Source organism: Coccinella septempunctata, chromosome 9 (assembly GCF_907165205.1).
Source record: "Coccinella septempunctata chromosome 9, icCocSept1.1, whole genome shotgun sequence".
Lineage (NCBI taxonomy): Eukaryota > Metazoa > Arthropoda > Insecta > Coleoptera > Coccinellidae > Coccinella > Coccinella septempunctata.
In genome coordinates this window covers 19,929,146-19,956,687 of record NC_058197.1, presented here as the reverse complement: position 1 = coordinate 19,956,687, position 27,542 = coordinate 19,929,146, and the positions used below count along the sequence as shown (strand labels likewise).

The window sequence follows — 27,542 nt, the reverse complement described above, 5'->3', positions numbered from 1 at the left end:
TAAAAATATTATATTACATGCAATAAACCGTTTTTCTTATGGTTTTTCGATTAATATCCATTTGCCATGACTGAATTTTCATCAACGTGTTATATTTTTTGAACTACTTGGTTCAAATTGGTATGAAATTGTTACAATTAAAAAAATTTCAAAGTCATAAAACACAATTCGTCAGGGATTTTTATTAGTTAATGAAATTTTGTACTGCTGAACACCAGCAAGAATATTGCAAATAAAAATATGAATTTCGATCTTGCTCTCTTACTCACTATGTCCATGGTGTTGATGACTCTTGGTCAGAAAGATAAGGTAAATAAATTGAAATTTTATGAAGGAAGCACACCAGAGAATGAATAATTTGATAGTTATCGAATATTGATTTAATTAAATTGCCAAATATAAAGTACGATGGGATGTTTCAATTCAATTGATAACTGTTTTCTCTTAAGTAAACTAGATCAAATGCTAAAATCATTTATAGAAATATTTATATTTTTTTTCCAATTTTTCTCTAGTTTCAGAATTGATACATGCAAAATAATCTTTATCCGTAATTTTCTTTTTTCAAAGGGAACAGACAATGGGAGTACATTTCAGAAAAGTATGGATGAGATCCTCTCAACCTTCTCTACTCAGATTATGCCGATAGTTGGAGCCAAAAAATCAACCTTGGTGAAGATAATAGATGAACACAGAAAGCCGCTGAAAGATAACTTGGAAGAACTTAGGGAAAAGATGAACGAACGAATAATGGGTTAGTTATACCAAAGAATTGTTTTTTTTTATTTCAAACAGTCCTATCGACGACAAAAAATTATTTTGGCTGTTTTTGCTCAATAATTTTTCTGTCATGGCCTACCAAAGTTCTGACATTCAAAAAGGGATAAAAAGATAAATGATTTACTCGAAGAAGAACCGGTTCCAGTTTCTGATAGAGCAGGCTTTAGTGAATCTATTCTGAATTTCTAAACGATACGACGAAAAACGTATTTCAGCCGAAAATTTTTCAAGATGTATAGTCTTGCGTTTTTTTCGATCGAAATTGGAATTCCAAGTTTCAGATATTGGACTGTTGTACATGTTTTCTGGATAAGTCGAGGTCTCTGATTTCAAATCTGAATTCAGTTCCAACAGAAAAAAATTATTTTGGCTGTTCTTGCTAAATAACTATTCTGCCCCTGAAAACCAGTGCCTGCAACTGCTTATACAGAGTTGGTGAGACAGACAGACATGATGTGTTGCCTATGTTGTTGTTTTCATGGCGCTCTTCTACTACTTATTTATTTTCGTTCCTAATCGAAAAACCTGTCTTCATTTCAGAAAGCCGTACATCATTTCTGGATAATGCGAGTTCCCTGATCCCAAATCTGAACTAAGTTTTGACGAAAAAAATTATTTCGGCAGCAATGGCCTATCAAAGTTTCAGCCCTTCAAAGGGGCGTAAAACGAAAAATAATTCACTTAAAGAAGAACCGAGGGCAGTTTCTGATAGAGAATAGCCTAATTAAACTATATTTCGAATTTCAAGACGATACGAAAAAAAAAGCATTTTGGGCCAAAATTTTTCATGATGTATATATAGTCTTGCGTTTTTTTCGATCGGAATCAAAAATCCAACTTTTAGATATTGAAGTGCCGTACATGTTTTCTGTATAATTCGAGGTCCCTGATTCCAAATCTGAGCTCAGTTTTGACGAAAAAAATTTATTCCGGCTGCTAGGGCCCACCAAAGTTTCAGCCCTTCAAAGGGGCGTAAAACGAAAAATAATTCACTTGAAGAAGAACCGGAGGCAGTTTCGGATAGAGAAGAGCCTAATTAAACTATATTTCGAATTTCAAGACGATACGAAAAAAAAAGCATTTTGGGCCAAAATTTTTCATGATGTATAGTCTTGCGTTTTTTTCGATCGGAATCAAAAATCCAACTTTTAGATATTGAAGTGCCGTACATGTTTTCTGTATAATTCGAGGTCCCTGATTCCAAATCTGAGCTCAGTTTTGACGAAAAAAATTTATTCCGGCTGCTAGGGCCCACCAAAGTTTCAGCCCTTCAAAGGGGCGTAAAACGAAAAATAATTCACTTGAAGAAGAACCGGAGGCAGTTTCGGATAGAGAAGAGCCTAATTAAACTATATTTCGAATTTCAAGACGATACGAAAAAAAAAGCATTTTGGGCCAAAATTTTTCATGATGTATAGTCTTGCGTTTTTTTCGATCGGAATCAAAAATCAAACTTTTAAATATTGAAGTGCCGTACATGTTTTCTGGATAATTCGAGGTCCCTGATTCCAAATCTGAACTCAGTTTTGAGGAAAAAAATTTATTCCGGCTGCTAGGGCCCACCAAAGTTTCAGCCCTTCAAAGGGGCGTAAAACGAAAAATAATTCACTTGAAGAAGAACCGGAGGCAGTTTCGGATAGAGAAGAGCCTAATTAAACTATATTTTGAATTTCAAGACGATACGAAAAAAAAAGCATTTCCGGCCAAAATTTTTCATGATGTATAGTCTTGTGTTTTTTTCGATCGGAATCAAAAATCCAACTTTTAGATATTGAAGTGCCGTACATGTTTTCTGTATAATTCGAGGTCCCAGATTCCAAATCTGAACTCAGTTTTGTTATATAACTAATAGTTTTGCCATTTAAAGACTTTGAAATTTGTCCAGTTTAGGATGAAATTTCCACAAATTCTATTGCTACGCCATCTAGTATCATCTAAACGAACATCCACGAATCCATTACAGTGTTCTTTGTCCTTCATAGTAGAACCCTGTAATGAGTTGGACTATGTTCAGTATGTTACCTCTAGGTGGCGCCACGATAGAATTTACGAAGAAATGCATATGATGTGTTGCCTATACCGATATTTTCGCGGCGCTTTTCACCCTTATTGATTTTTCGTCTAGAATGGAAAAACCTCTATTAATATTGAAGTGCCGTACATGTATTTTGTATAATTCGAGGTCCCTGATTCCACATCTGAGCTCAGTTTTGACGAAAAAAATTTATTCCGGCTGCTAGGGCCCACCAAAGTTTCAGCCCTTCAAAGGGGCGTAAAACGAAAAATAATTCACTTGAAGAAGAACCGGAGGCAGTTTCGGATAGAGAAGAGCCTAATTAAACTATATTTTGAATTTCAAGACGATACGAAAAAAAAAGCAATTCCGGCCAAAATTTTTCATGATGTATAGTCTTGCGTTTTTTTCGATCGGAATCAAAAATCCAACTTTTAGATATTGAAGTGCCGTACATGTTTTCTGTATAATTCGAGGTCCCTGATTCCAAATCTGAGCTCAGTTTTGACGAAAAAAATTTATTCCGGCTGCTAGGGCCCACCAAAGTTTCAGCCCTTCAAAGGGGCGTAAAACGAAAAATAATTCACTTGAAGAAGAACCGGAGGCAGTTTCGGATAGAGAAGAGCCTAATTAAACTATATTTTGAATTTCAAGACGATACGAAAAAAAAAGCAATTCCGGCCAAAATTTTTCATGATGTATATATAGTCTTGCGTTTTTTTCGATCGGAATCAAAAATCCAACTTTTAGATATTGAAGTGCCGTACATGTTTTCTGTATAATTCGAGGTCCCTGATTCCAAATCTGAGCTCAGTTTTGACGAAAAAAAATTTATTCCGGCTGCTAGGGCCCACCAAAGTTTCAGCCCTTCAAAGGGGCGTAAAACGAAAAATAATTCACTTGAAGAAGAACCGGAGGCAGTTTCGGATAGAGAAGAGCCTAATTAAACTATATTTTGAATTTCAAGACGATACGAAAAAAAAAGCAATTCCGGCCAAAATTTTTCATGATGTATAGTCTTGCGTTTTTTTCGATCGAAATCAAAAATGCAACTTTTAGATATTGAAGTGCCGTACATGTTTTCTGTATAATTCGAGGTCCCTGATTCCAAATCTGAACTCAGTTTTGAGGAAAAAAATTTATTCCGGCTGCTAGGGCCCACCAAAGTTTCAGCCCTTCAAAGGGGCGTAAAACAAAAAATAATTCACTTGAAGAAGAACCGATTGCAGTTTCGGATAGAGAAGAGCCTAATTAAACTATATTTTGAATTTCAAGACGATACGAAAAAAAAAGCAATTCCGGCCAAAATTTTTCATGATGTATAGTCTTGCGTTTTTTTCGATCGGAATCAAAAATCCAACTTTTAGATATTGAAGTGCCGTACATGTTTTCTGTATAATTCGAGGTCCCTGATTCCAAATCTGAGCTCAGTTTTGACGAAAAAAATTTATTTCGGCTGCTATGGCCTACCAAAGTTGCAGCCCTTCAAAGGGGCGTAAAACGGAAAATAATTCGCTTGAAGAAGAACCGATTGCAGTTTCGGATAGAGAAGAGCCTAATTGAACTATATTTTCAATTTCAAGACGATACGAAAAAAAAAGCATTTTGGGCCAAAATTTTTCATGATGTATAGTCTTGCGTTTTTTTCGATCGGAATCAAAAATCAAACTTTTAGATTTTGAAGTGCCGTACATGTTTTCTGTATAATTCGAGGTCCCAGATTCCAAATCTGAACTCAGTTTTGTTATATAACTAATAGTTTTGCCATTTAAAGACTTTGAAATTTGTCCAGTTTAGGATGAAATTTCCACAAATTCTATTGCTACGCCATCTAGTATCATCTAAACGAACATCCACGAATCCATTACAGTGTTCTTTGTCCTTCATAGTAGAACCCTGTAATGAGTTGGACTATGTTCAGTATGTTACCTCTAGGTGGCGCCACGATAGTATTTACGAAGAAATGCATATGATGTGTTGCCTATACCGATATTTTCGCGGCGCTTTTCACCCTTATTGATTTTTCGTCTAGAATGGAAAAACCTCTATTAATATTGAAGTGCTGTACATGTATTTTGTATAATTCGAGGTCCCTGATTCCAAATCTGAGCTCAGTTTTGACGAAAAAAATTTATTCCGGCTGCTAGGGCCCATCAAAGTTTCAGCCCTTCAAAGGGGCGTAAAACGAAAAATAATTCACTTGAAGAAGAACCGGAGGCAGTTTCAGATAGAGAAGAGCCTAATTAAACTATATTTTGAATTTCAAGACGATACGAAAAAAAAAGCATTTCCGGCCAAAATTTTTCATGATGTATAGTCTTGCGTTTTTTTCGATCGGAATCAAAAATCCAACTTTTAGATATTGAAGTGCCGTACATGTTTTCTGTATAATTCGAGGTCCCTGATTCCAAATCTGAGCTCAGTTTTGACGAAAAAAATTTATTCCGGCTGCTAGGGCCCACCAAAGTTTCAGCCCTTCAAAGGGGCGTAAAACGAAAAATAATTCACTTGAAGAAGAACCGGAGGCAGTTTCGGATAGAGAAGAGCCTAATTAAACTATATTTTGAATTTCAAGACGATACGAAAAAAAAAGCATTTCCGGCCAAAATTTTTCATGATGTATAGTCTTGCGTTTTTTTCGATCGGAATCAAAAATCCAACTTTTAAATATTGAAGTGCCGTACATATTTTCTGGATAATTCGAGGTCCCTGATTCCAAATCTGAACTCAGTTTTGAGGAAAAAAATTTATTCCGGCTGCTAGGGCCCACCAAAGTTTCAGCCCTTCAAAGGGGCGTAAAACGAAAAATAATTCACTTGAAGAAGAACCGAAGGCAGTTTCTGGTAGAGAATAGCCTAATTAATCTATATTTCGAATTTCAAGACGATACGAAAAAAAAAGCATTTTGGGCCAAAATTTTTCATGATGGATTGAAGATCATAATAATAGATTGTTTCTAGTCATAATGGAATATTTTCAAAAATGTCTGGAGAAGTAAGTGCTCTTAATCCTTGATCCAGATTAAGTTGGATCGAAGATCATTAAGTCATAATGTCTCTAGTCATGGCGCAATATTTTCAAGAATGTCTAAAGAAAAACTTTCTTTTATCATCTTTGCGCCTTGCGTTTTTTTGGATCGGAATCAAAAATCCATCTTTTAGATTGCAGTGCCGTACCTGTTTTCTGGATAATTCGAGGTCTCTGATTCCAAATCTGAACTCAGTTTTGACGAAAAAAATTTATTTCGGCTGCTATGGCCTACCAAAGTTGCAGCCCTTCAAAGGGGCGTAAAACGAAAAATAATTCATTTGAAGAAGAACCGATTGCAGTTTCTGATAGAGAAGAGCCTAATTAAACTATATTTTCAATTTCCAGACAATACGAAAAAATTTTATTTCGGCTGCTATGGCCTACCAAAATTTCAGCTCTTCAAAGGGGCGTAAAACGGAAAATAATTCGCTTGAAGAAGAACCGATTGCAGTTTCGGATAGAGAAGAGCCTAATTGAACTATATTTTCAATTTCAAGACGATACGAAAAAAAAAGCATTTTGGGCCAAAATTTTTCATGATGTATAGCCTTGCGTTTTTTTCGATCGGAATCAAAAATCCAACTTCTAGATATTGAAGTGCCGTACATGTTTTCAGCATAATTCGAGGTCCCTGATTCCAAATCTGAACTCAGTTTTGACGAAAAAAATTTATTTCGGCTGCTATGGCCCTTCAAAGTTGGGGCCCTTCAAAGGGGCGTAAAACGGAAAATAATTCAATTGAAGAAAAACCGATTGCAGTTTCTGACAGAGAAAAGCTTAATTAAACTATATTTCGAATTTCAAGACGATACGAAAAAAAAAGCATTTTCGGCCAAAATTTTTCATGATGGATTGAAGATCATAATAATAGATTGTTTCTAGTCATAATGGAATATTTTCAAAAATGTCTGGAGAAGTATGTGCTCTTAATCCTTGATCCTGATTAAGTTGGATTGAAGATCATTAAGTCATAATGTCTCTAGTCATGGCGCAATATTTTCAAGAATGTCTAAAGAAAAACTTTCTTTTATCATCTTTGCGCCTTGCGTTTTTTTGGATCGGAATCAAAAATCCATCTTTTAGATTGCAGTGCCGTACCTGTTTTCTGGATAATTCGAGGTCTCTGATTCCAAATCTGAACTCAGTTTTGACGAAAAAAATTTATTTCGGCTGCTATGGCCTACCAAAGTTGCAGCCCTTCAAAGGGGCGTAAAACGAAAAATAATTCATTTGAAGAAGAACCGATTGCAGTTTCTGATAGAGAAGAGCCTAATTGAACTATATTTTCAATTTCAAGACAATACGAAAAAATTTTATTTCGGCTGCTATGGCCTACCAAAATTTCAGCTCTTCAAAGGGGCGTAAAACGGAAAATAATTCGCTTGAAGAAGAACCGATTGCAGTTTCGGATAGAGAAGAGCCTAATTGAACTATATTTTCAATTTCAAGACGATACGAAAAAAAAAGCATTTTGGGCCAAAATTTTTCATGATGTATAGCCTTGCGTTTTTTTCGATCGGAATCAAAAATCCAACTTCTAGATATTGAAGTGCCGTACATGTTTTCTAGATAATTCGAGGTCCCTGATTCCAAATCTGAACTCAGTTTTGACGAAAAAAATTTATTTCGGCTGCTATGGCCTACCAAAGTTGCAGCCCTTCAAAGGGGCGTAAAACTGAAAATAATTCACTTGAAGAGGAACCGATTGCAGTTTCTGATAGAGAAGAGAATCAGAACAGAACATGTACGGCACTTCAATATCTAAAAGTTGGATTTTTGATTCCGATCGAAAAAAACGCAAGACTATACATCATGAAAAATTTTGGCCCAAAATGCTTTTTTTTTCGTATCGTCTTGAAATTCGAAATATAGATTAATTAGGCTATTCTCTACCAGAAACTGCCTTCGGTTCTTCTTCAAGTGAATTATTTTTCGTTTTACGCCCCTTTGAAGGGCTGAAACTTTGGTAGGCCATAGCAGCCGGAATAAATTTTTTTCGTCAAAACTGAGTTCAGATTTGGAATCAGGGACCTCGAATTATTCAGAAAACATGTACGGCACTTCAATATCTAAAAGTTGGATTTTTGATTCCGATCGAAAACAACGCAAGACTATACATCATGAAAAATTTTGGCCCAAAATGCTTTTTTTTTCGTATCGTCTTGAAATTCGAAATATAGAATAATTAGGCTATTCTCTACCAGAAACTGCCTTCGGTTCTTCTTCAAGTGAATTATTTTTCGTTTTACGCCCCTTTGAAGGGCTGAAACTTTGGTGGGCCCTAGCAGCCGGAATAAATTTTTTTCGTCAAAACTGAGTTCAGATTTGGAATCAGGGACCTCGAAATATTCAGAAAACATGTACGGCACTTCAATATCTAAAAGTTGGATTTTTGATTCCGATCGAAAAAAACGCAAGACTATACATCATGAAAAATTTTGGCCCAAAATGCTTTTTTTTTCGTATCGTCTTGAAATTCGAAATATAGAATAATTAGGCTATTCTCTACCAGAAACTGCCTTCGGTTCTTCTTCAAGTGAATTATTTTTCGTTTTACGCCCCTTTGAAGGGCTGAAACTTTGGTGGGCCCTAGCAGCCGGAATAAATTTTTTTCGTCAAAACTGAGTTCAGATTTGGAATCAGGGACCTCGAATTATTCAGAAAACATGTACGGCACTTCAATATCTAAAAGTTGGATTTTTGATTCCGATCGAAAAAAACGCAAGACTATACATCATGAAAAATTTTGGCCCAAAATGCTTTTTTTTTCGTATCGTCTTGAAATTCGAAATATAGATTAATTAGGCTATTCTCTACCAGAAACTGCCTTCGGTTCTTCTTCAAGTGGATTATTTTTCGTTTTACGCCCCTTTGAAGGGCTGAAACTTTGGTAGGCCATAGCAGCCGGAATAAATTTTTTTCGTCAAAACTGAGTTCAGATTTGGAATCAGGGACCTCGAATTATTCAGAAAACATGTACGGCACTTCAATATCTAAAAGTTGGATTTTTGATTCCGATCGAAAAAAACGCAAGACTATACATCATGAAAAATTTTGGCCCAAAATGCTTTTTTTTTCGTATCGTCTTGAAATTCGAAATATAGATTAATTAGGCTATTCTCTACCAGAAACTGCCTTCGGTTCTTCTTTAAGTGGATTATTTTCCGTTTTACGCCCCTTTGAAGGGCTGAAACTTTGGTGGGCCCTAGCAGCCGGAATAAATTTTTTTCGTCAAAACTGAGTTCAGATTTGGAATCAGGGACCTCGAATTATTCAGAAAACATGTACGGCACTTCAATATCTAAAAGTTGGATTTTTGATTCCGATCGAAAAAAACGCAAGACTATACATCATGAAAAATTTTGGCCCAAAATGCTTTTTTTTTCGTATCGTCTTGAAATTCGAAATATAGAATAATTAGGCTATTCTCTACCAGAAACTGCCTTCGGTTCTTCTTCAAGTGAATTATTTTTCGTTTTACGCCCCTTTGAAGGGCTGAAACTTTGGTGGGCCCTAGCAGCCGGAATAAATTTTTTTCGTCAAAACTGAGTTCAGATTTGGAATCAGGGACCTCGAATTATCCAGAAAACATGTACGGCACTTCAATATTTAAAAGTTGGATTTTCGATTCCGATCGAAAAATACGCAAGACTATACATCATGAAAAATTTTGGCCCAAAATGCTTTTTTTTTCGTATCGTCTTGAAATTCGAAATATAGATTAATTAGGCTATTCTCTACCAGAAACTGCCTTCGGTTCTTCTTCAAGTGGATTATTTTTCGTTTTACGCCCCTTTGAAGGGCTGAAACTTTGGTGGGCCCTAGCAGCCGGAATAAATTTTTTTCGTCAAAACTGAGTTCAGATTTGGAATCAGGGACCTCGAAATATTCAGAAAACATGTACGGCACTTCAATATCTAAAAGTTGGATTTTTGATTCCGATCGAAAAAAACGCAAGACTATATACATCATGAAAAATTTTGGCCCAAAATGCTTTTTTTTTCGTATCGTCTTGAAATTCGAAATATAGAATAATTAGGCTATTCTCTACCAGAAACTGCCTTCGGTTCTTCTTCAAGTGAATTATTTTTCGTTTTACGCCCCTTTGAAGGGCTGAAACTTTGGTGGGCCCTAGCAGCCGGAATAAATTTTTTTCGTCAAAACTGAGTTCAGATTTGGAATCAGGGACCTCGAATTATTCAGAAAACATGTACGGCACTTCAATATCTAAAAGTTGGATTTTTGATTCCGATCGAAAAAAACGCAAGACTATACATCATGAAAAATTTTGGCCCAAAATGCTTTTTTTTTCGTATCGTCTTGAAATTCGAAATATAGATTAATTAGGCTATTCTCTACCAGAAACTGCCTTCGGTTCTTCTTTAAGTGGATTATTTTCCGTTTTACGCCCCTTTGAAGGGCTGAAACTTTGGTGGGCCCTAGCAGCCGGAATAAATTTTTTTCGTCAAAACTGAGTTCAGATTTGGAATCAGGGACCTCGAATTATTCAGAAAACATGTACGGCACTTCAATATCTAAAAGTTGGATTTTTGATTCCGATCGAAAAAAACGCAAGACTATACATCATGAAAAATTTTGGCCCAAAATGCTTTTTTTTTCGTATCGTCTTGAAATTCGAAATATAGAATAATTAGGCTATTCTCTACCAGAAACTGCCTTCGGTTCTTCTTCAAGTGAATTATTTTTCGTTTTACGCCCCTTTGAAGGGCTGAAACTTTGGTGGGCCCTAGCAGCCGGAATAAATTTTTTTCGTCAAAACTGAGTTCAGATTTGGAATCAGGGACCTCGAATTATTCAGAAAACATGTACGGCACTTCAATATCTAAAAGTTGGATTTTTGATTCCGATCGAAAAAAACGCAAGACTATACATCATGAAAAATTTTGGCCCAAAATGCTTTTTTTTTCGTATCGTCTTGAAATTCGAAATATAGATTAATTAGGCTATTCTCTACCAGAAACTGCCTTCGGTTCTTCTTCAAGTGGATTATTTTTCGTTTTACGCCCCTTTGAAGGGCTGAAACTTTGGTGGGCCCTAGCAGCCGGAATAAATTTTTTTCGTCAAAACTGAGTTCAGATTTAGAATCAGGGACCTCGAATTATCCAGAAAACATGTACGGCACTTCAATATTTAAAAGTTGGATTTTTGATTCCGATCGAAAAAAACGCAAGACTATAACATCATGAAAAATTTTGGCCCAAAATGCTTTTTTTTTCGTATCGTCTTGAAATTCGAAATATAGAATAATTAGGCTATTCTCTACCAGAAACTGCCTTCGGTTCTTCTTCAAGTGAATTATTTTTCGTTTTACGCCCCTTTGAAGGGCTGAAACTTTGGTGGGCCCTAGCAGCCGGAATAAATTTTTTTCGTCAAAACTGAGTTCAGATTTGGAATCAGGGACCTCGAAATATTCAGAAAACATGTACGGCACTTCAATATTTAAAAGTTGGATTTTCGATTCCGATCGAAAAATACGCAAGACTATACATCATGAAAAATTTTGGCCCAAAATGCTTTTTTTTTCGTATCGTCTTGAAATTCGAAATATAGATTAATTAGGCTATTCTCTACCAGAAACTGCCTTCGGTTCTTCTTCAAGTGAATTATTTTTTGTTTTACGCCCCTTTGAATGGCTGAAACTTTGGTAGGCCCTAGCAGCCGAAATAAATTTTTTTCGTCAAAACTGAGTTCAGATTTGGAATCAGGGACCTCGAATTATCCAGAAAACATGTACGGCACTTCAATATCTAAAAGTTGGATTTTCGATTCCGATCGAAAAAAACGCAAGACTATACATCATGAAAAATTTTGGCCCAAAATGCTTTTTTTTTCGTATCGTCTTGAAATTCGAAATATAGTTCAATTAGGCTATTCTCTACCAGAAACTGCAATCGGTTCTTCTTCAAGTGAATTATTTTTCGTTTTACGCCCCTTTGAAGGGCTGAAATTTTGGTAGGCCATAGCAGCCGAAATAAATTTTTTTCGTCAAAACTGAGTTCAGATTTGGAATCAGGGACCTCGAATTATACAGAATACATGTACGGCACTTCAATATTAATAGAGGTTTTTCCATTCTAGACGAAAAATCAATAAGGGTGAAAAGCGCCGCGAAAATATCGGTATAGGCAACACATCATATGCATTTCGCCGTAAATTCTATCGTGGCGCCACCTAGAGGTAACATACTGAACATAGTCCAACTCATTACAGGGTTCTACTATGAAGGACAAAGAACACTGTAATGGATTAGTGAATGTTCGTTGAGATGATACTAGATGGCGTAGCAATAGAATTTGTGGAAATTTCATCCTAAACTGGACAAATTTCAAAGTCTTTAAATGGCAAAACTATTAGTTATATAACGAAACTGAGTTCAGATTTGGAATCTGGGACCCCGAATTATATAAAAAACATGTACGGCACTTCAATATCTAAAAGTTTGATTTTTGATTCCGATCGAAAAAAACGCAAGACTATACATCATGAAAAATTTTGGCCCAAAATGCTTTTTTTTTCGTATCGTCTTGAAATTCGAAATATAGTTTAATTAGGCTCTTCTCTATCTGAAACTGCCTCCGGTTCTTCTTCAAGTGAATTATTTTTCGTTTTACGCCCCTTTGAAGGGCTGAAACTTTGGTGGGCCCTAGCAGCCGGAATAAATTTTTTTCGTCAAAACTGAGTTCAGATTTAGAATCAGGGACCTCGAATTATCCAGAAAACATGTACGGCACTTCAATATTTAAAAGTTGGATTTTTGATTCCGATCGAAAAAAACGCAAGACTATACATCATGAAAAATTTTGGCCCAAAATGCTTTTTTTTTCGTATCGTCTTGAAATTGAAAATATAGTTTAATTAGGCTCTTCTCTATCCGAAACTGCAATCGGTTCTTCTTCAAGTGAATTATTTTTTGTTTTACGCCCCTTTGAAGGGCTGAAACTTTGGTAGGCCCTATCAGCCAAAATAAATTTTTTTCGTCAAAACTGAGTTCAGATTTGGAATCAGGGACCTTGAATTATCCAGAAAACATGTACGGCCCTTCAATATCTAAAACTTGGATTTCTGTTTTCGATGGAAAAAAACGCAAGACTATACATCATGAAAATTTTTGGCCGAAATTGCTTTTTTTTTCGTATCGTCTTGAATTTGAAAATATAGTTTAATTAGGCTCTTCTCTATCCGAAACTGCAATCGGTTTTTCTTCAAGTGAATTATTTTTCGTTTTACACCCCTTTGAAGGGCCTCAACTTTGGTAGGCCATAGCGGCCGAAATAAATTTTTTTCGTCAAAACTGAGTTCAGATTTGGAATCAGGGACCTCGAATTATACAGAAAACATGTAAATTTATTTTGGCTGTTTCTGCTCATTCATTTTTTTGCCCCTGGCAACCAGTGTCTGCAACTGCACATACATGGTTCTCCTGGCAGAGGAATATGATGTGTTGCCTATGTAGATGTTTTCATGGCGTTTTTCAACTACTTTTATATTTTCGGTGGAAATCAAAAAACCTGTCCTCATATTGAAATTTTGCAATAATCCAATCAATTTCACCTGTTTCAGCCATCGGCTTTGAAGTACTCGAAAAAGGTCTGGACTTCGCCGAAATCCTGCAGAACATGACCAGCAAGATCAAAAAGGACGTCCTCCACTTGAAAAAATAAAGACTGGCCCCATCCCTTCCCCGGAAATCAAACATACAATTTTCAAAAAACTTTTATTGTAATCCAAACTGACAATAAACAATAAACGATTCTGAAGTTAAAATGGACTAGACTAATTACACAATAAACTATAAAATATCCTGATTTTCAAGGTTTTCACAAAAATTCAAAACGATTTACAGGGCGTCCCAATTGAATCAAACCCTTTTCATTTGAGACATTCTGTACATCGAATTTAAAAATAATTGGAGTGTTGGGCTCTCATTTTATGGCAAACAATCATCTGTACAGATTATAAGAAAGTTCAACAGAAAGAGTGGCTAGTGTTGGTGAAAAAAATCGATACACTTGAAACCTCGTTACACCCCCTTGGTCTGTCATAAATATTATGAATAAATATCAATTAAACCCTGCCATCACTCGAAACCTTCAGTACCTCCAGTCCCACCTCCTATCTATCCTTTGTTGCGGGTAATTCGTGTAGAAAAACCCAGCCTCCGGCGTCAGCCATCTGGATTTGATCATCTCCGAGCCCTTCTCCGCTATCATGATGGTCGGGGCGTTGGTGTTGCCCGAGGTGACCTTAGGCATCACGCTGGCGTCGATCACCCTCAGTCTGTCCACGCCGTAGACCTGCAGGAAGGGGTTCACCACCGCCATGGGGTCGGAATGGGGCCCCATCTTACAACTGCCAGCCTGGTGGTTCTCCGGACCGGTCATCTGCTTCGCTGAGCAAGCCCAGTAGTCGTCTGTCCCGAATTTGAACTTCTCGCAGCCTGGGGTGTGGGTCCTGTCCAGCTGGAAGCCGTACCTCTTGAGAGCTGCGAAAAAATCGAAGAAATTAGCAAACTGCTGGTAAAAGTAGCAACCACGACCTTACCTTTCGTCTCCGACAGCTTTATGGCGAACTTGATACCCTCCACCATCACCCTAACATCCTCGGGGTTCGTGTAATAATTGGCGAAGATCAGTGGATGGCTCAGGGGGTTGCTGTCCTTCAGCGTCAGATACCCCCTGCTCTTCGGGTGCAACAGGGCCGGGATGATCTGTATGGACCTGGTGTTGTTGTCCAGCTTCTCCCCCACCTGGCCGGTCTTGGCGCAGTTGGCGAGGAAACCGCCGAAGAAGTACTGCACGTCAGGGTGGTCGAGGTTGGGGTCGTTGTACTTGGTGCTGATGAAGCCGGTCACCTCCGAGATGCCGGTGCCGCTCATGAGGCCGTCCCTGAACAGGAGGTACTCCATGGCCGTCGCCCAGTTCAGGGGGGCGCTGTTGGTGTCGTTGATGTTGAAGTTGACGAAGTAGGCGACGTGGTTGTGGAGGTTGCGACCGACGCCGGGGAGGTCTTGGACCACCGGGAGTCCCACCCTTCGTAGGTCCTCGCTGGGTCCGACCCCGGACAGGAGGAGGATCTGGGGGGAGTTGACAGCACCTGCGAAAGTCATCGAAGATATAGTCGAGAATTTTATTAAATAGGAAGAGTGATATTGATAGGATTTTGACTAACAATGCGAGGGAAGGTTGATTAGAGGGTACTCGTTAGTTTGAGCATCTCTAAGAAACGTTTTTTTAAAGTGTTTTCCCAACGAATATTCAATAGGAGCTGAGAACCTAGAATAAACGTTGAATTGGATTGGAAACCATTCAAAAATATGCTGGTAAAATCACCAATGAGAAACGTTTCTTTATCGTGCTTGCCCAACGTAAAATCAATAAAAAAAAACGTTACATCAACGTTGAAAAAAAATGTTTCAAAAACCCTTTACTAAAACCACCAATAATAAATCTTTCTTCACCGTGCTTCAACTTATATTGAATATGAAGTGAGAACTCAGAATGAACGTTATATCAACGTTGTAAAATAAACCATTTAAAAATCGTTTTCCTTGTGGTATACTCAATTAAAAGTAAGAACTTATAGTAAACGTTACATAAACGTTGAATAAGAAACCATTTAAGAATCCAATCCATAACAGTAAGCCCTATAAGGAAACGTTTTCCTTGTGGTATACTCAATTAAAAGTAAGAACTTATAGTAAACGTTACATAAACGTTGAATAAGAAACCATTTAAGAATCCAATTCATAACAGTAAGCCCTATAAAGAAACGTTTTCCTTGTGGTATACTCAATTAAAAGTAAGAACTTATAGTAAACGTTACATAAACGTTGAATAAGAAACCATTTAAGAATTCAATCCATTACAGTAAGCCCCATGCATGAGGAAACGTTTTCCTTGTGCTATACTCAATTAAAACTAAGAACTTATAGTAAATGTTACATAAACGTTGAAAAAGGAACCATTTGAAACCCCATTACTATAACAACCAATAAAGGTGGCTGTTCAACGTATATTCAAAAAGAGGAGAGAACCTAGACTAAACGTTACATCAACGTTCAAAAAGAAAGCTTTCAAACTCCCACCACTGAAAGCACCAATAATAAACCTTTCTTCACCCTGCTTCAACGTATATTGAATAAGAAGTGAGAACTCGAAATGAACGTTATATCAACGTTGAATAAGAAACCATTTAAGAACCCAATCCATTACAGTAGACCCTGTAAGAAAATGTTTCTTATGGGATACTCAATTAAAATTACGAACTTATAGTAAACGTTACATAAACGTTGAATAAGAAACCATTTGAAACCTCATTACGATAACCACCAATAAAGGTGGCTGTTCAACGTATATTCAATGGGAACCTACAATAAACGTTTTATCCACGTTGAATAAGAAACCGTTCAGAAATCCTCTACTTCAACCACCAATAAAAAACGTTTTTTTATCGTGCTTGGTCAACGTATATTCAATCAGAAGTAATACCTTGGAATAAACGTGAAACTAGGAAGAAACTTATTTCCAAAATTTTGCCATTCTTTCGACGATAAATAATAGTAACTTTACTGGAAAAATATAACGTTTTTTTAACGTATCTGATATAATGTTGCATCAATTGTATCGATATGATTTTTATGTAATTCTCTGGAGAAAATTACTCCAAGACTCTGGGGGAATTAGATACAGAGTGTCTTTCCTAAAATGGACTTGTGGAAATCTTCCTGTGGGATGTTCGTAAACAAAGTATCAGGATCTAACCCTCGGAAAAGTCCTGCTCTCATTTCGCCGAGATTGCGTTGCCTTTCGAGAGACACTCTTTGTTTTCTGGATGGTTACTTCAACGAGACCTCATCTCTTCATTAAAGTTCGATGATTCAAACTTGTTTCTCTCCCCTAATTCGATATCACCAATTTTCCCTTGTATCTTGGCGTTCGGGTTTTTCCGATATTTTGCACAAGCATCTTTCACTTTTGTCCCACGAGCATTTTCAGTTTCCCGATTGTGCGAAGAGATCGCATTGTCCGATAGGGCTCGGTTTATGGTCGCTCGAAAAGAATTTGTGGCGTGTTTTTCTTCCAATTTGTTTCGAGGGAAGATAATCTCGAGAAAATGGGAATTTTCCTAATTGGTTCTCCAGCTCTGTTAACGCAAATAGTGCATGGAAAAGATGGTTGGAGGAAGGTCAAAAGATACTTCACAACGTGGCCTCATCAAACTCCAAAATGATTCTGTGTACATCCATTATTAAATACGTATTTAAGATTTTTCTCAGGATATTCCACGTTCAAGAAACGACCGAAATTACCCAAACATCTTGCACATTTGAAAACAATAAAAATGTCCTCTTGAAATTTTTCTCACGCATTTCTTTTTCTCTCAGGATTACTCATTTACCATTCTATTCAACCTGACAAGCTTCTAAATTATTGCAATCTTGCGGAGAGCTTCACTTTGTCAATCTGAAGGGAATTGTCTTGTAGAATAACAACCGTTTTTCCAAGTTTTATTAGAAATTTATCGAGTATTAAGTGGGGCTTTTACTATGACCTGTGAAGAAGTTATTTCTTGTAGATCAACCTATTTTGAAAATCTAAATGTTACGAAAGTTATTCATGAGGTGGAAGTCCAAAGACACGCCCTGTATACCCGGAAACGATTGAGAGAATTCCGTGAAAAATTTATGCATTCGTAATTGATTGATTGGAATGTATTTTTCAATGTACCAACTCCAGATAACAGTTTTTATTTCATTTAAACGTGAGCCGATAAATCATGAATATTACCACTGTATTAGCCATTCTAGAACGTACAAACGAGACGTAAAAGTTTCAATAATGATTTGAGAAAATATTATCAATAAATTATGAGCTTACCTCCAGAAACCACGACCTCTTTGCTGGCGTATATGACCTGCTTGACCCCGTTGTTGATGACCTCTATGCCATAGGCCTGTTTGGTGGTGGTGTTTATCAGCACCCTGGTGACGGTGGAGTTCATCAAGATGTTGAGGTTCCTTCGATGTTTGAAGGGCCTCAAGAAGGCCCTGGCAGTGCTCAGACGAGAGCCGTTCTTGTTGGTCGTCTGGGCTATGTTGAATCCCGTGTGGTAGTTTCCGTTCAGGTCCCTGATTGGGTAGCCTTGGGAAATGAAGAAAATGAGGGAAATATTCAGGACATAAGTCAATTTGAATAAATTTCCTATAGAACATCGATTTCCCATTGGAAATTTCCCAAGATCTTGATGAATTAAACATTTTCCCTTTCACTTAAATGGGTATTTCGAAACAGAAGCAATGTTTTTTCTTGTATCTCGTTGTCGTCTTCTCACGTTTCATCTAGAAATATGCAAAAATCCTACCTAATTCCTGTGCAGCTCCAAGAATAGCCGAAGACAAAGGAGGATGGTAAGGAAACTGCGAAACCGTCAACAATCCCCCAGTGGCGTGGTACCCCTGGTCCATCTTATCCATCTGTTTGTTATCCTCGCTCTTCAAGAAATAAGGTAGAACCTCCTCGAAGCTCCACCCTTGGTTACCTGCAGCAGCCCAATCGTCGAAGTCCTTCTTGGATCCCCGGATGTACATCATCCCATTCATCACGGAAGTACCACCCAAAACCTGCAGCAACAAAAACTGTCTTCTCTTGGATTTTAACTCAGTCCAACCTCACCTTTCCCCTGGGCCAATAACACCTCCTATCCTTCTCTGACAAGCAAGCTTCTGGCTCTGGTTCCGTCTGGTACCCCCAGTCGATGGACGACCCGATGAAATTCAGAAACATCGAAGGTACTTGAGTACCAGTCGGTTCATCGTTGCCTACATGAGGATAAATCTTAATTTCGTTGGGGTTTAGGAGGGTTTAACTTACCAGCTTCCACTAACAACACGTTCCACTCTGGAACCTCAGATAACCTGCTAGCCACCACAGCCCCAGCGCTTCCACCACCAACCACGATGAAATCGTACTCTGGAAGAAGAGGGGTCGTATGTGGTCTACCACAGGGGTCTTCTAGGTCGCACTGGGACCTCAGGAACACCTCGAGAAGACCCATGAAGAGCATGAATTGGACCCCGCCGCAGGTGGACGCTAGGGTGGGTCCTGGTTGGGTACCAGGACAGTTGCAAGCCATCTGTAAACGAGAGAAAGATCCCTTTAGACAGCGTGAGTCAGACGTGAAATAAGACCAGGATTTAGTTGTGATAACATTTTTATAGCTGATATATCTTGACAAGTACTCCACCTTGGAGCAACGAATACCTTCACTTTCTCAAAATGTAATTCTTGTCTTTGTTGTTATCGTTTTAGTCGTGTGCAATTTGATAACGCATCAAAGGTCAAAATATCGAGTTGAATTTCGACACTTGTCTCTTCTTGTGATCTTTAGACACGTTAGGAGGACCACGTGAGTCAAGGTAACCTGGCTAGAATAAGGTGGATGCTCCATATTCTCCTCCACGCATTCTGGTAATGCGAGATGCTTCTGTTGAATTCTGCATTGGAGATTAATCGTCCAATAGATCTACCAGTTTGGGAGCAAATTTTCGCTTATATAATCCACTTGTGTGATATTTAACAAGCTTACTTAATTTTTTTTTCAGCCGACAAACGTTTGATGTCGAAATGAAGAATTTAACTGCTTAGGTTTATTGATACTTGTGTAACTTGGCAGTAATAAAGTCATCGTTCTCTGGATAAATTGATCAAGTTTTTGTTGTAAGGATATTCATCAGTTTGTTTGAATTTTCCCTTTTATTTCAGTTCATGAATAGTGAGTCATAAATGTTTGAAAGAATACAAATTTAATTGGTTCTATTGAATAGTACAGTTCTCGTTTTTGCTCCAATTCACGTAGATATGTTATTGAGTTATTGGACCATGTAAAAGTCGTGATAAGTTTCATCCTTAATTTACCATTATGGTAGATATTTCCAAGTCAATGTGCACTCGAGCATTTGCACTTTCCAAGGTCAATATCTCCACGATTATTATCTCCGTATGCGTAGATAATTATTCAACAGCTGCAAAAACCTATTTTGTGATATCTCTCTCATGAATCCTTCCAAAAAATTTTGAAGAATCGAATTTATTTCCTTCGTATTTCTCAGAGTTGAAGGTGAATCTCTTTCAAGTATGAAAGGCCCTATATTATCTGAAATGCTTCATCTTTTGGGGATTGAAATACCTTCAAAACATTCTTGAATTACCAGGTAGGTAATCCTAGAGCACCCATGGAACTTTCAAGATAGAAGAAATTAAATCTTTTTTAAGTGTGAAGTACTCTTTGGTATGTAAAATGAAATATCACTGAATGCTTCATCTTATAGAGAGATTTAAAGTTTTCTTCCTGGTTTTGGAGCCTCTAAGGATATTTGCAAGTACTTAGAATCCTCCATGGAGTAAGTAACTTTGAAATAAGATAACCACCAATAACTATAATATTAGTCAAGTAAAAATTACATTAAGCAGAGGGTGTGACAATAAACAATTCAATTGTTCAATTTAGGTCGAGATCCCTTTGAAACAAAAGACCTCCCCTGGCATTCCCCAGGGGTCAGTGTCTGTCCCCGAATTATCCCCACCACCAAAACCGACCACGATAAATCTAAGAGTAATCCTCGAGTATAATTATTCAGGATTACCCAATAGGAAACGGATAAAAATCAGAGACAATGGGACGTTTTATAATCCCAGTAATAACTCGAGCGAAAAATCGTACCGTATAAAAACTAGATCGTTGACGATGAACAATTTCTTCATGGAGGATGGTAATAGCGTCACGAATTTTACTTAAACGTAATCCCAGACGTCTCTGGAATAAACTGAGATGCTTATAACGATGTCACGCTTATTTCAACATTGGTTTTTAAGAATTGTCTTGTTCTTGGGATTTGAACCTCTTCAGCATCAGTCAAAAGATTTTTCTTCTCATGGTGATCAAGTATAAGTTTCAACAGAGATTATTGGCTATTCAGGACCATCCTGTCTATAGAAGCGAATGACTTTCCTTCGAGAAGTAAGAAAACTGCAGTTTTTTGCGAGAATGATCATTTATCTTGATGAACAGTTTGTAGATACAAAGCTGAGAGTTTTATTGTTTAAAAATGACTTTATACCCTAGGTTACCAGATGTTGTGAAAGTTTATTGAAGTTGTTAATATTGGAAAGTCAACTCGTATTGTTGATATGAACAAAAATTGTTAAAAACCCCCCAATCCAATCAGTGACATAATTCTCTGTAATCTGCGTAAAATCTACGTAAAATTACCCCTCTATATCCGCCCTGAAATAATGATAAGTTCATTACACCGATCAGTTACATAATTCTACGTCAAGCAGGTGTTCGATAAATTTAATTTCAGTTGATGTTGATAGTGTTTACCTCTGTCATCAGAAATACGTTGTGAAACTGCGTATAACAAAAATATATTGTCTGTTCCTATTCGACATTTGGTTGATAGGCGTAGGAATGCCTAAAGCTGCATTCGACCTATGAATTGGTCTAGATTTTTATGAATGAAATCATAATTTGGGTTATGTTATATTGTTGGCAGATCATATGGAGGATTGTGTAATTTTGGTCTCATATGTGAACTTTTAGATGTAGAGCTTTCTAAATGGCAAGTTTTGAGTATTGCGCCACTTGTTCTAGTTTTATCCCTGTTAATTTCTTCTGCTTGGTGGATTGTGGGGAGAAGAGATGGTCTAGCAGATCATTAAATTTGGGTCCATTCCGGTATATACAAATTTAAAATGAGCGTGAAGCAAAACCAATCGAAGGTCATTTCTTGTAGGATAACAGTCATCATCAACAGATTGCACTGGATTGCAACATTTCTGAATAACTATCGGAAAGTTCAATCTGACCTATAATGTCATAAAACACCGTAGGATTCACGGTTTGAGAGGATCTTCCATGGACATTTCGTAATTGCTCTGTTTACCGAGTTCAGTGAAAGTATCATCAGCCTGTTGTGTGAATACAATGGTATGATGCCTGGATATGCAGAAAAAACAACTATTGAAAAAAGAATTTGGAAAAAATGAGATAGTAAAGCACTGGGACCAAAAAGAGACTGCCAAAACAAGATTGTTAAATTATTATATCGTATACATGGCTGCCTTTTTCCTTCAACGCTTTTCTTTAACGCATTTTCATCGTTTTCGCATTTCCACGTTTCATAAGCCAAGTAACCCTGATCCCACCAAAAATACGAGAAGAATATCAGTATATAACGTATTATTTCAGGGTTGGAATGGATCAGGGTGGCTTAGCCTGTCTCTCCCACTATAATTTTCACTTTTCCAACGGAGGAAAGCGGAAAACTCTGGTCGACTTGGTGGAAACTCACACGTCGGTGGACCTGTCAGGCTGTTTATTAAATTCTAAGAAGGGTTTAGGGTCTCCTGGGTACACGAGAACTTCATTTTCTAAATTTTTTTCAGGTGTTCATGGATGAATTCTCTCTGGTGATCAATCGATTGTGAAACGATAATGAGCAACCTTTTAACCAGAAATTCGTGACGAATACTTCCGGATTCCTTTTATTCGTGAATTACTGATATTTAGGATATTAACTTCGGAGCCAAACCAAAATTACAAAGATCCTTGGTTTGCGTTTATTCCAACATTCGATTTTCGTTGAAGGAAAAGAAAGCGTAGATATTCAGACAATTTAGTGTAATTAAGTAACCTTCTGAACAGTCTTTCGTTGTCACTGTGGAGTTTAACAGAAGCTTTGCATGAGTTCGAACAATCACAAATACAATTAATGTTAATTTAGATACTTTCAAAAATTAATCTAATTAAGACTAATATCATAATCAAGTTTAAGACAACTGGCATTCATGAGGTTGACCATAGGCTTTTGAATTGCTGAGAAATTATTTGATGAAGTTAAAACTATTTAGAAAAAAGTGAGGAACATCAATTTCACTCACACTGTAGCTTTTTCAGGTCAATAAATCTTTACATTGACTGTACTGACGTTGTGTTTTACCTTTATTGATTTAGAATTGAATTTCCATCAAGTTAAGACCAAGTATATGAAGCCCTGAAGGTTTTTTTCGAAAGAATATTTCGAATATTTCAACAGGAAATGTTTGTGTTAATTCAAAGTTGAATTGACATGTTTTCTGCTACGAAACTCTTCTGAGAAACTCCACACTCTAATTATCTAATCACTTTTAAATATCTGACGTCTAACTAATTTCTTTCCACAACAACCCAATCGAAAATATAACACAAATAGACCACTTTCTCCCATATAACAAACCGGTAGACTTATAATCCTTCTTCTGTCTAATTGAAATTTAGCGTGCGCTGAAAATATTTTATTCATTAAATCTGTCGCAAAGAATCATTAGGAAATGTTTTTTCCCACCTGATCTAGATTTAACAGGGGAGCGTTTTTGTATTCACCTGTATGGTCACGCCAATTTGATTCATTTAAACGATGAAAAAAATTCTGAGCAGGAGCCTTTATTTGATATTAATTAGTTAGATCGGATATGTCAGAATTATTACTGCAAGGGATAAATTTTATCATTCCTAGTTCCTATGAAAAATTATCATATTTTTCATAACTGAATACATTTATCTCTACAATAATTTTCTCACATCTGTATACGTATCTAATTGATTTTCTCACAAATTGCTATCGATTTCCAGAAACTCATTATAATTAAATGTCTCTATCAATAATGTTTTCACAGGTAATTGTTATTATCTTGTGAGTAATAAACGTGGGAGAGTTGTGGTTTGAGAACTTTCAAGTATTCAATTCACACACTGAAATGTCCCATAATATCAAAGCAATTTGCATCAAGATTATCGATTGATTTAATTCGAATATTCATGAAATTTCGTATTACTTTAACTAGATAGTTAATGAAATTTTGGGTGATTTTTCATGAAACACGAAGCCTTTATCTCCAAAAATTTTTTTTTATTTCGATCTCAATTCCTCCCTAAGATTTTCCTCTTTATTCACTCACCTTTTTGAACTATCGTCTCTCGAACCAAAACATGAAAAAAACGACCGAGTTTAGACCACAGAACACCCGCGTACGCTTCAAACTCTGTGATAGTAGCCACAAGAACAACTGAACCGATCGAAAGTTAGAAAACCACTGAATGATGAAAGCAAGAGTGGCCGCGTTGATTCTGAATGGGATAAAGTACGGTGGATTTGCGATAATCATCTAGTTAATCTAGACAGCCGTGAGAAAAATCATTGCGAAAAAAGGGAGAAGCTGAAAGAGGTTGCGTGATAGATGATGTCGTTTGTCTCAGAGCAAAATAGAGTATTCTTCTAGAAACGTAGAGTGCGATTTTCAAATGAATTTTTCCGAGAATACCCTCGAAAAAATTCCGAAAATGTAACCCACCCAAAGAATTTTTTCGCCACTATTCATTAACACCCTGTATAATCATTCGTTAGTTCATATCGCACATGGAAATGAACATTTCTGTACCGAAACAAACAGTATAAATCAATTATAAAAAGAATTCCAATGTTCCTCAAAAGATTTGAGAAAAACAACAAATGAAACATCAACAAAAATGATAATACAAACTTAATAAAAGACACAACAACTCAATCTAATATAAGGAGACAACCCCAATCAAAACAATGCCTATCTAGTCTGTGCAAAGTTGAATATTTTCTTCAAATGAACCATCAAAATCAAACCCGACAAACACACCTTAAATTTTGACGACCGAATAGAAAAAAAGTAACCTACGCACAAACCTGACGTATTCCATCTTCACAACCTTAAATTTCCAACGTCAAATGACTCATTTCACCTACAAAACATGTTTTCCACAAGATTTTTTTCCAACCTTCCTTTCGTACAAAAATGAATTCCCGACACTCTAAACTGGCTAGATATTGCAGTTCCCAACTTATAATTAAACGAGCGTGAGGCATTTTCCTACACATTATAATATTATTGGTAATTTAAGAAAAAACTCTGCGATATAATTGTGATTGGAATATTTAATAATTAGCTGTTAGACTTTCCGCGTTTGTAGATGAAAACGATCCGATGCGAGATGACGCTCTGCATGCCCGATTCAGAACTTCTGGCGTTGTTCAGGGAAGAATTCAACGAAGATTTAGAAACCAGAGAAAAATATTTGGAGCATATGAAAGATTGGCTAAGACAACAACCACATTTGCCTAAGGAATGGGGTGAGTTTCCTCAAAATACAACCTTGGACGCTGAAGATGTTCGATACGAGACGAAACGTCGTGTCTTATTGACGAGAGTTATTTCCAGGCGATGTTCCCCTGTTGAACTTCCTGAGGTGTTGCAATTTTTCCCTCGAGAAGACGAAGATGAAAATCGACAAGTATTTCACTGTTAAGGCGGCTTTACCGGAATTTTTTAAGGATTGGGACATAAAGAGACCTGAGTTGGTGGCTGTAACTGAGGCAGGGTGAGTTTTTCGAAGTGTATCAACGTATTTCATGACGAATTTATTGTAAGTGTGTTTTGATAACAGTTTTTGTTTCCATCTTTTTGGAAATTGGTTTTTCCCCCAATAAAAATTTCCGTAGATGAAAATGTGATACATATTCTGAAAGAGTAACTCCTCTAGTTGACAATCTGAAGATTTTATGAAGCTCGATGCAGCCGTTCGGTCTTGACGATCATTTAAGTGATTTCATCTTTTGGAAATTTTTCGATAGTCACTGTTAGAGTAGTTTTTCTCTCTTTAATAACAATTCTTCACCTTAAATCTTATTTTTGATTATGGGAAGAATGTATCCTTATTTCAGACAAGCCTGCGCCCTGCCAAATCTGACGCCAGAGGGCAGGAGGGTGATGGTCCTGAGAGGCTACACCAAAAACATGAAAACCCCCAACGTGGTCCATTTCATCAGGATAGCTCTGATGTTCGGCGACATAAGGATAAACGAGGAACTACACGGCGTCACAGGAGACGTCGTCATCTTCGACGCCAGCGTTTTGACGGCCGGCCATTTTTCCAGAGCCGCCAACCCGGTCCTGCTCAAGAAATTCCTGCTCTGCGTCAGGGTGAGTGCCAAAATTCTCAGAATTTCACGAATGTCAAAACGAACGGTCAAAAATTGACAGCTGTTGACGTTTCCACCATTTTGAATATGGTCGCCATGATGAAAATCAGATTTTTTATTTAGGCATTACCTGTCAGAGTTAAGGAAATCCACGTGGTCAACGCTGTATCCTTGGTGGATGTTGTCGTAAATTGGATAATGATGTTCGTCAAGGAGAAATATCGGAAGTTGTTGTATGTACACAGCTCGGTTGAGACTCTACAGAATTACATCCCGACATACGTCCTTCCTGAAGAATATGGAGGTACTGCTGGTAGTCTTGAGGATTTCAAGAGTGAGTATCCTGTAAATTCATTTCAATAAGTCTAAAAATGGCGTACGAAATGTCATCCATTTTGAATTACGCACTGTCAAAATTTGACAGTCGAAACATGGCGTCCAATATGGCGTTGTTTTAATTTTTTTGTTACGTTTTGTTCTGCTAGGAGAATGGATCAGAAAACTCGACAGTTATACGGATTGGTTCAAGGAGCACGAGAATTTCAAGGCTGACGAATCTAAGAGGCCTGGAAAACCCACAAATTATGACGAACTGTTCGGACTTGACGGCAGTTTCAGGCAACTGACAATCGACTGAGATCCTATTGCTGAAGGAGTAAATGAAAAATGTATTCGAGTGTATTGATAAAATAGGGAGGAGAATAAATCTCGTTGTATTGTTTGTTTTTTTTAACCCACAGTCTTTTCATACGATGCGTTTTGTTCGTTGCAGAATTTGGTTTGGGTATTATTTGAATGAAAAATGGTGGATGTGCCATTGGGTCATGAAAATTCAAGAATATAATTGAATAATTTGCTTGATAAAAATAATAATACCTTTGTTTGACGTAGTGTTAGGTCGATAAACTTTTATAAGGTTAATTGTTAAAAGAATTATAATAATGGAAAAAAAAATCAAAAAATCAGGTACAGATGTACAGAGCAGAAAAGATTGTTTATATATTGTTCTCTTTGAGAATCAAACCCCTGCTTCACTTTTAATTTTTAATTCATCAGAATAAAATATGATGAAATGAGAATGTTTTTATCTGAAAACATTTTCATCTCTGAAATATTTGAATAAGATACCATTTAAGATTAATTGCGTTTTTTTACATCATGTACACATGAAAAATAAAATTTTCAATAAAAGAATTAAAACAACAAATAGGGTTTTATTGTACTTACCTCATTTAGAGAGAAGCTTCTTCACATTTTGTTTAGACTAAGTAGATTTGTATTTCTTTATTCAAAAGGATCATATATAAAGGACAAAAATATGACCCAATACATACAAAAAATATCAAAATAGTTACTTACCCCCTTTAAAAAAAAGCTTCTTTATATCTTGAGACTTCTTGTATAAGAATACCAAATTTCTTTATTCACAAGGATCATAATATAAAGGACAAAAATATGACTCAATACTTACAGAAAAATATCGAGATAGTTCAGAAAATAGATAACCATATTTCAGTCTACACTACTCGAATAAGATGCCATTTGAGATAAATTTATTGAAGAATAAAACTTTCAATAAAATGATTAAAACAACAAACAGGGTTTTATCGTACTTACCTCCTTTAGAAAAAAAGCTTCTTCATATCTTGA

At 36.7% G+C, this 27,542-nt stretch overlaps 4 protein-coding genes across 5 annotated transcripts in view; 2 read left to right on the top strand and 2 right to left on the bottom strand.

Moving 5' to 3' along the window:
* LOC123320324 overlaps positions 1–27,542 on the bottom strand; it is a 376,599-nt gene that overhangs the window by 133,290 nt on the left and 215,767 nt on the right. The gene's annotated exons all lie outside the window — the stretch shown is intronic.
* Positions 151–13,609, top strand: LOC123320320. Its single transcript, XM_044907625.1, has 3 exons — positions 151–309; positions 571–754; positions 13,406–13,609. Exons 1-3 carry the CDS (start codon positions 241–243, stop codon positions 13,504–13,506), a joined length of 354 nt encoding a protein of 117 aa, XP_044763560.1. The 5' UTR covers positions 151–240; the 3' UTR covers positions 13,507–13,609.
* LOC123320328 (glucose dehydrogenase [FAD, quinone]) lies at positions 13,551–23,989 on the bottom strand. The gene is made up of 7 exons (XM_044907634.1): positions 23,842–23,989; positions 18,715–18,976; positions 18,517–18,662; positions 18,206–18,464; positions 17,722–17,985; positions 14,387–14,938; positions 13,551–14,327 (listed from the first exon to the last, which is right to left on the bottom strand). Exons 2-7 carry the CDS (start codon positions 18,974–18,976, stop codon positions 13,936–13,938), a joined length of 1,875 nt encoding a protein of 624 aa, XP_044763569.1. The 5' UTR covers positions 23,842–23,989; the 3' UTR covers positions 13,551–13,935.
* Positions 24,743–26,638, top strand: LOC123320266 (alpha-tocopherol transfer protein-like). Its single transcript, XM_044907533.1, has 5 exons — positions 24,743–25,043; positions 25,132–25,291; positions 25,635–25,893; positions 26,016–26,226; positions 26,378–26,638. Exons 1-5 carry the CDS (start codon positions 24,884–24,886, stop codon positions 26,527–26,529), a joined length of 942 nt encoding a protein of 313 aa, XP_044763468.1. The 5' UTR covers positions 24,743–24,883; the 3' UTR covers positions 26,530–26,638.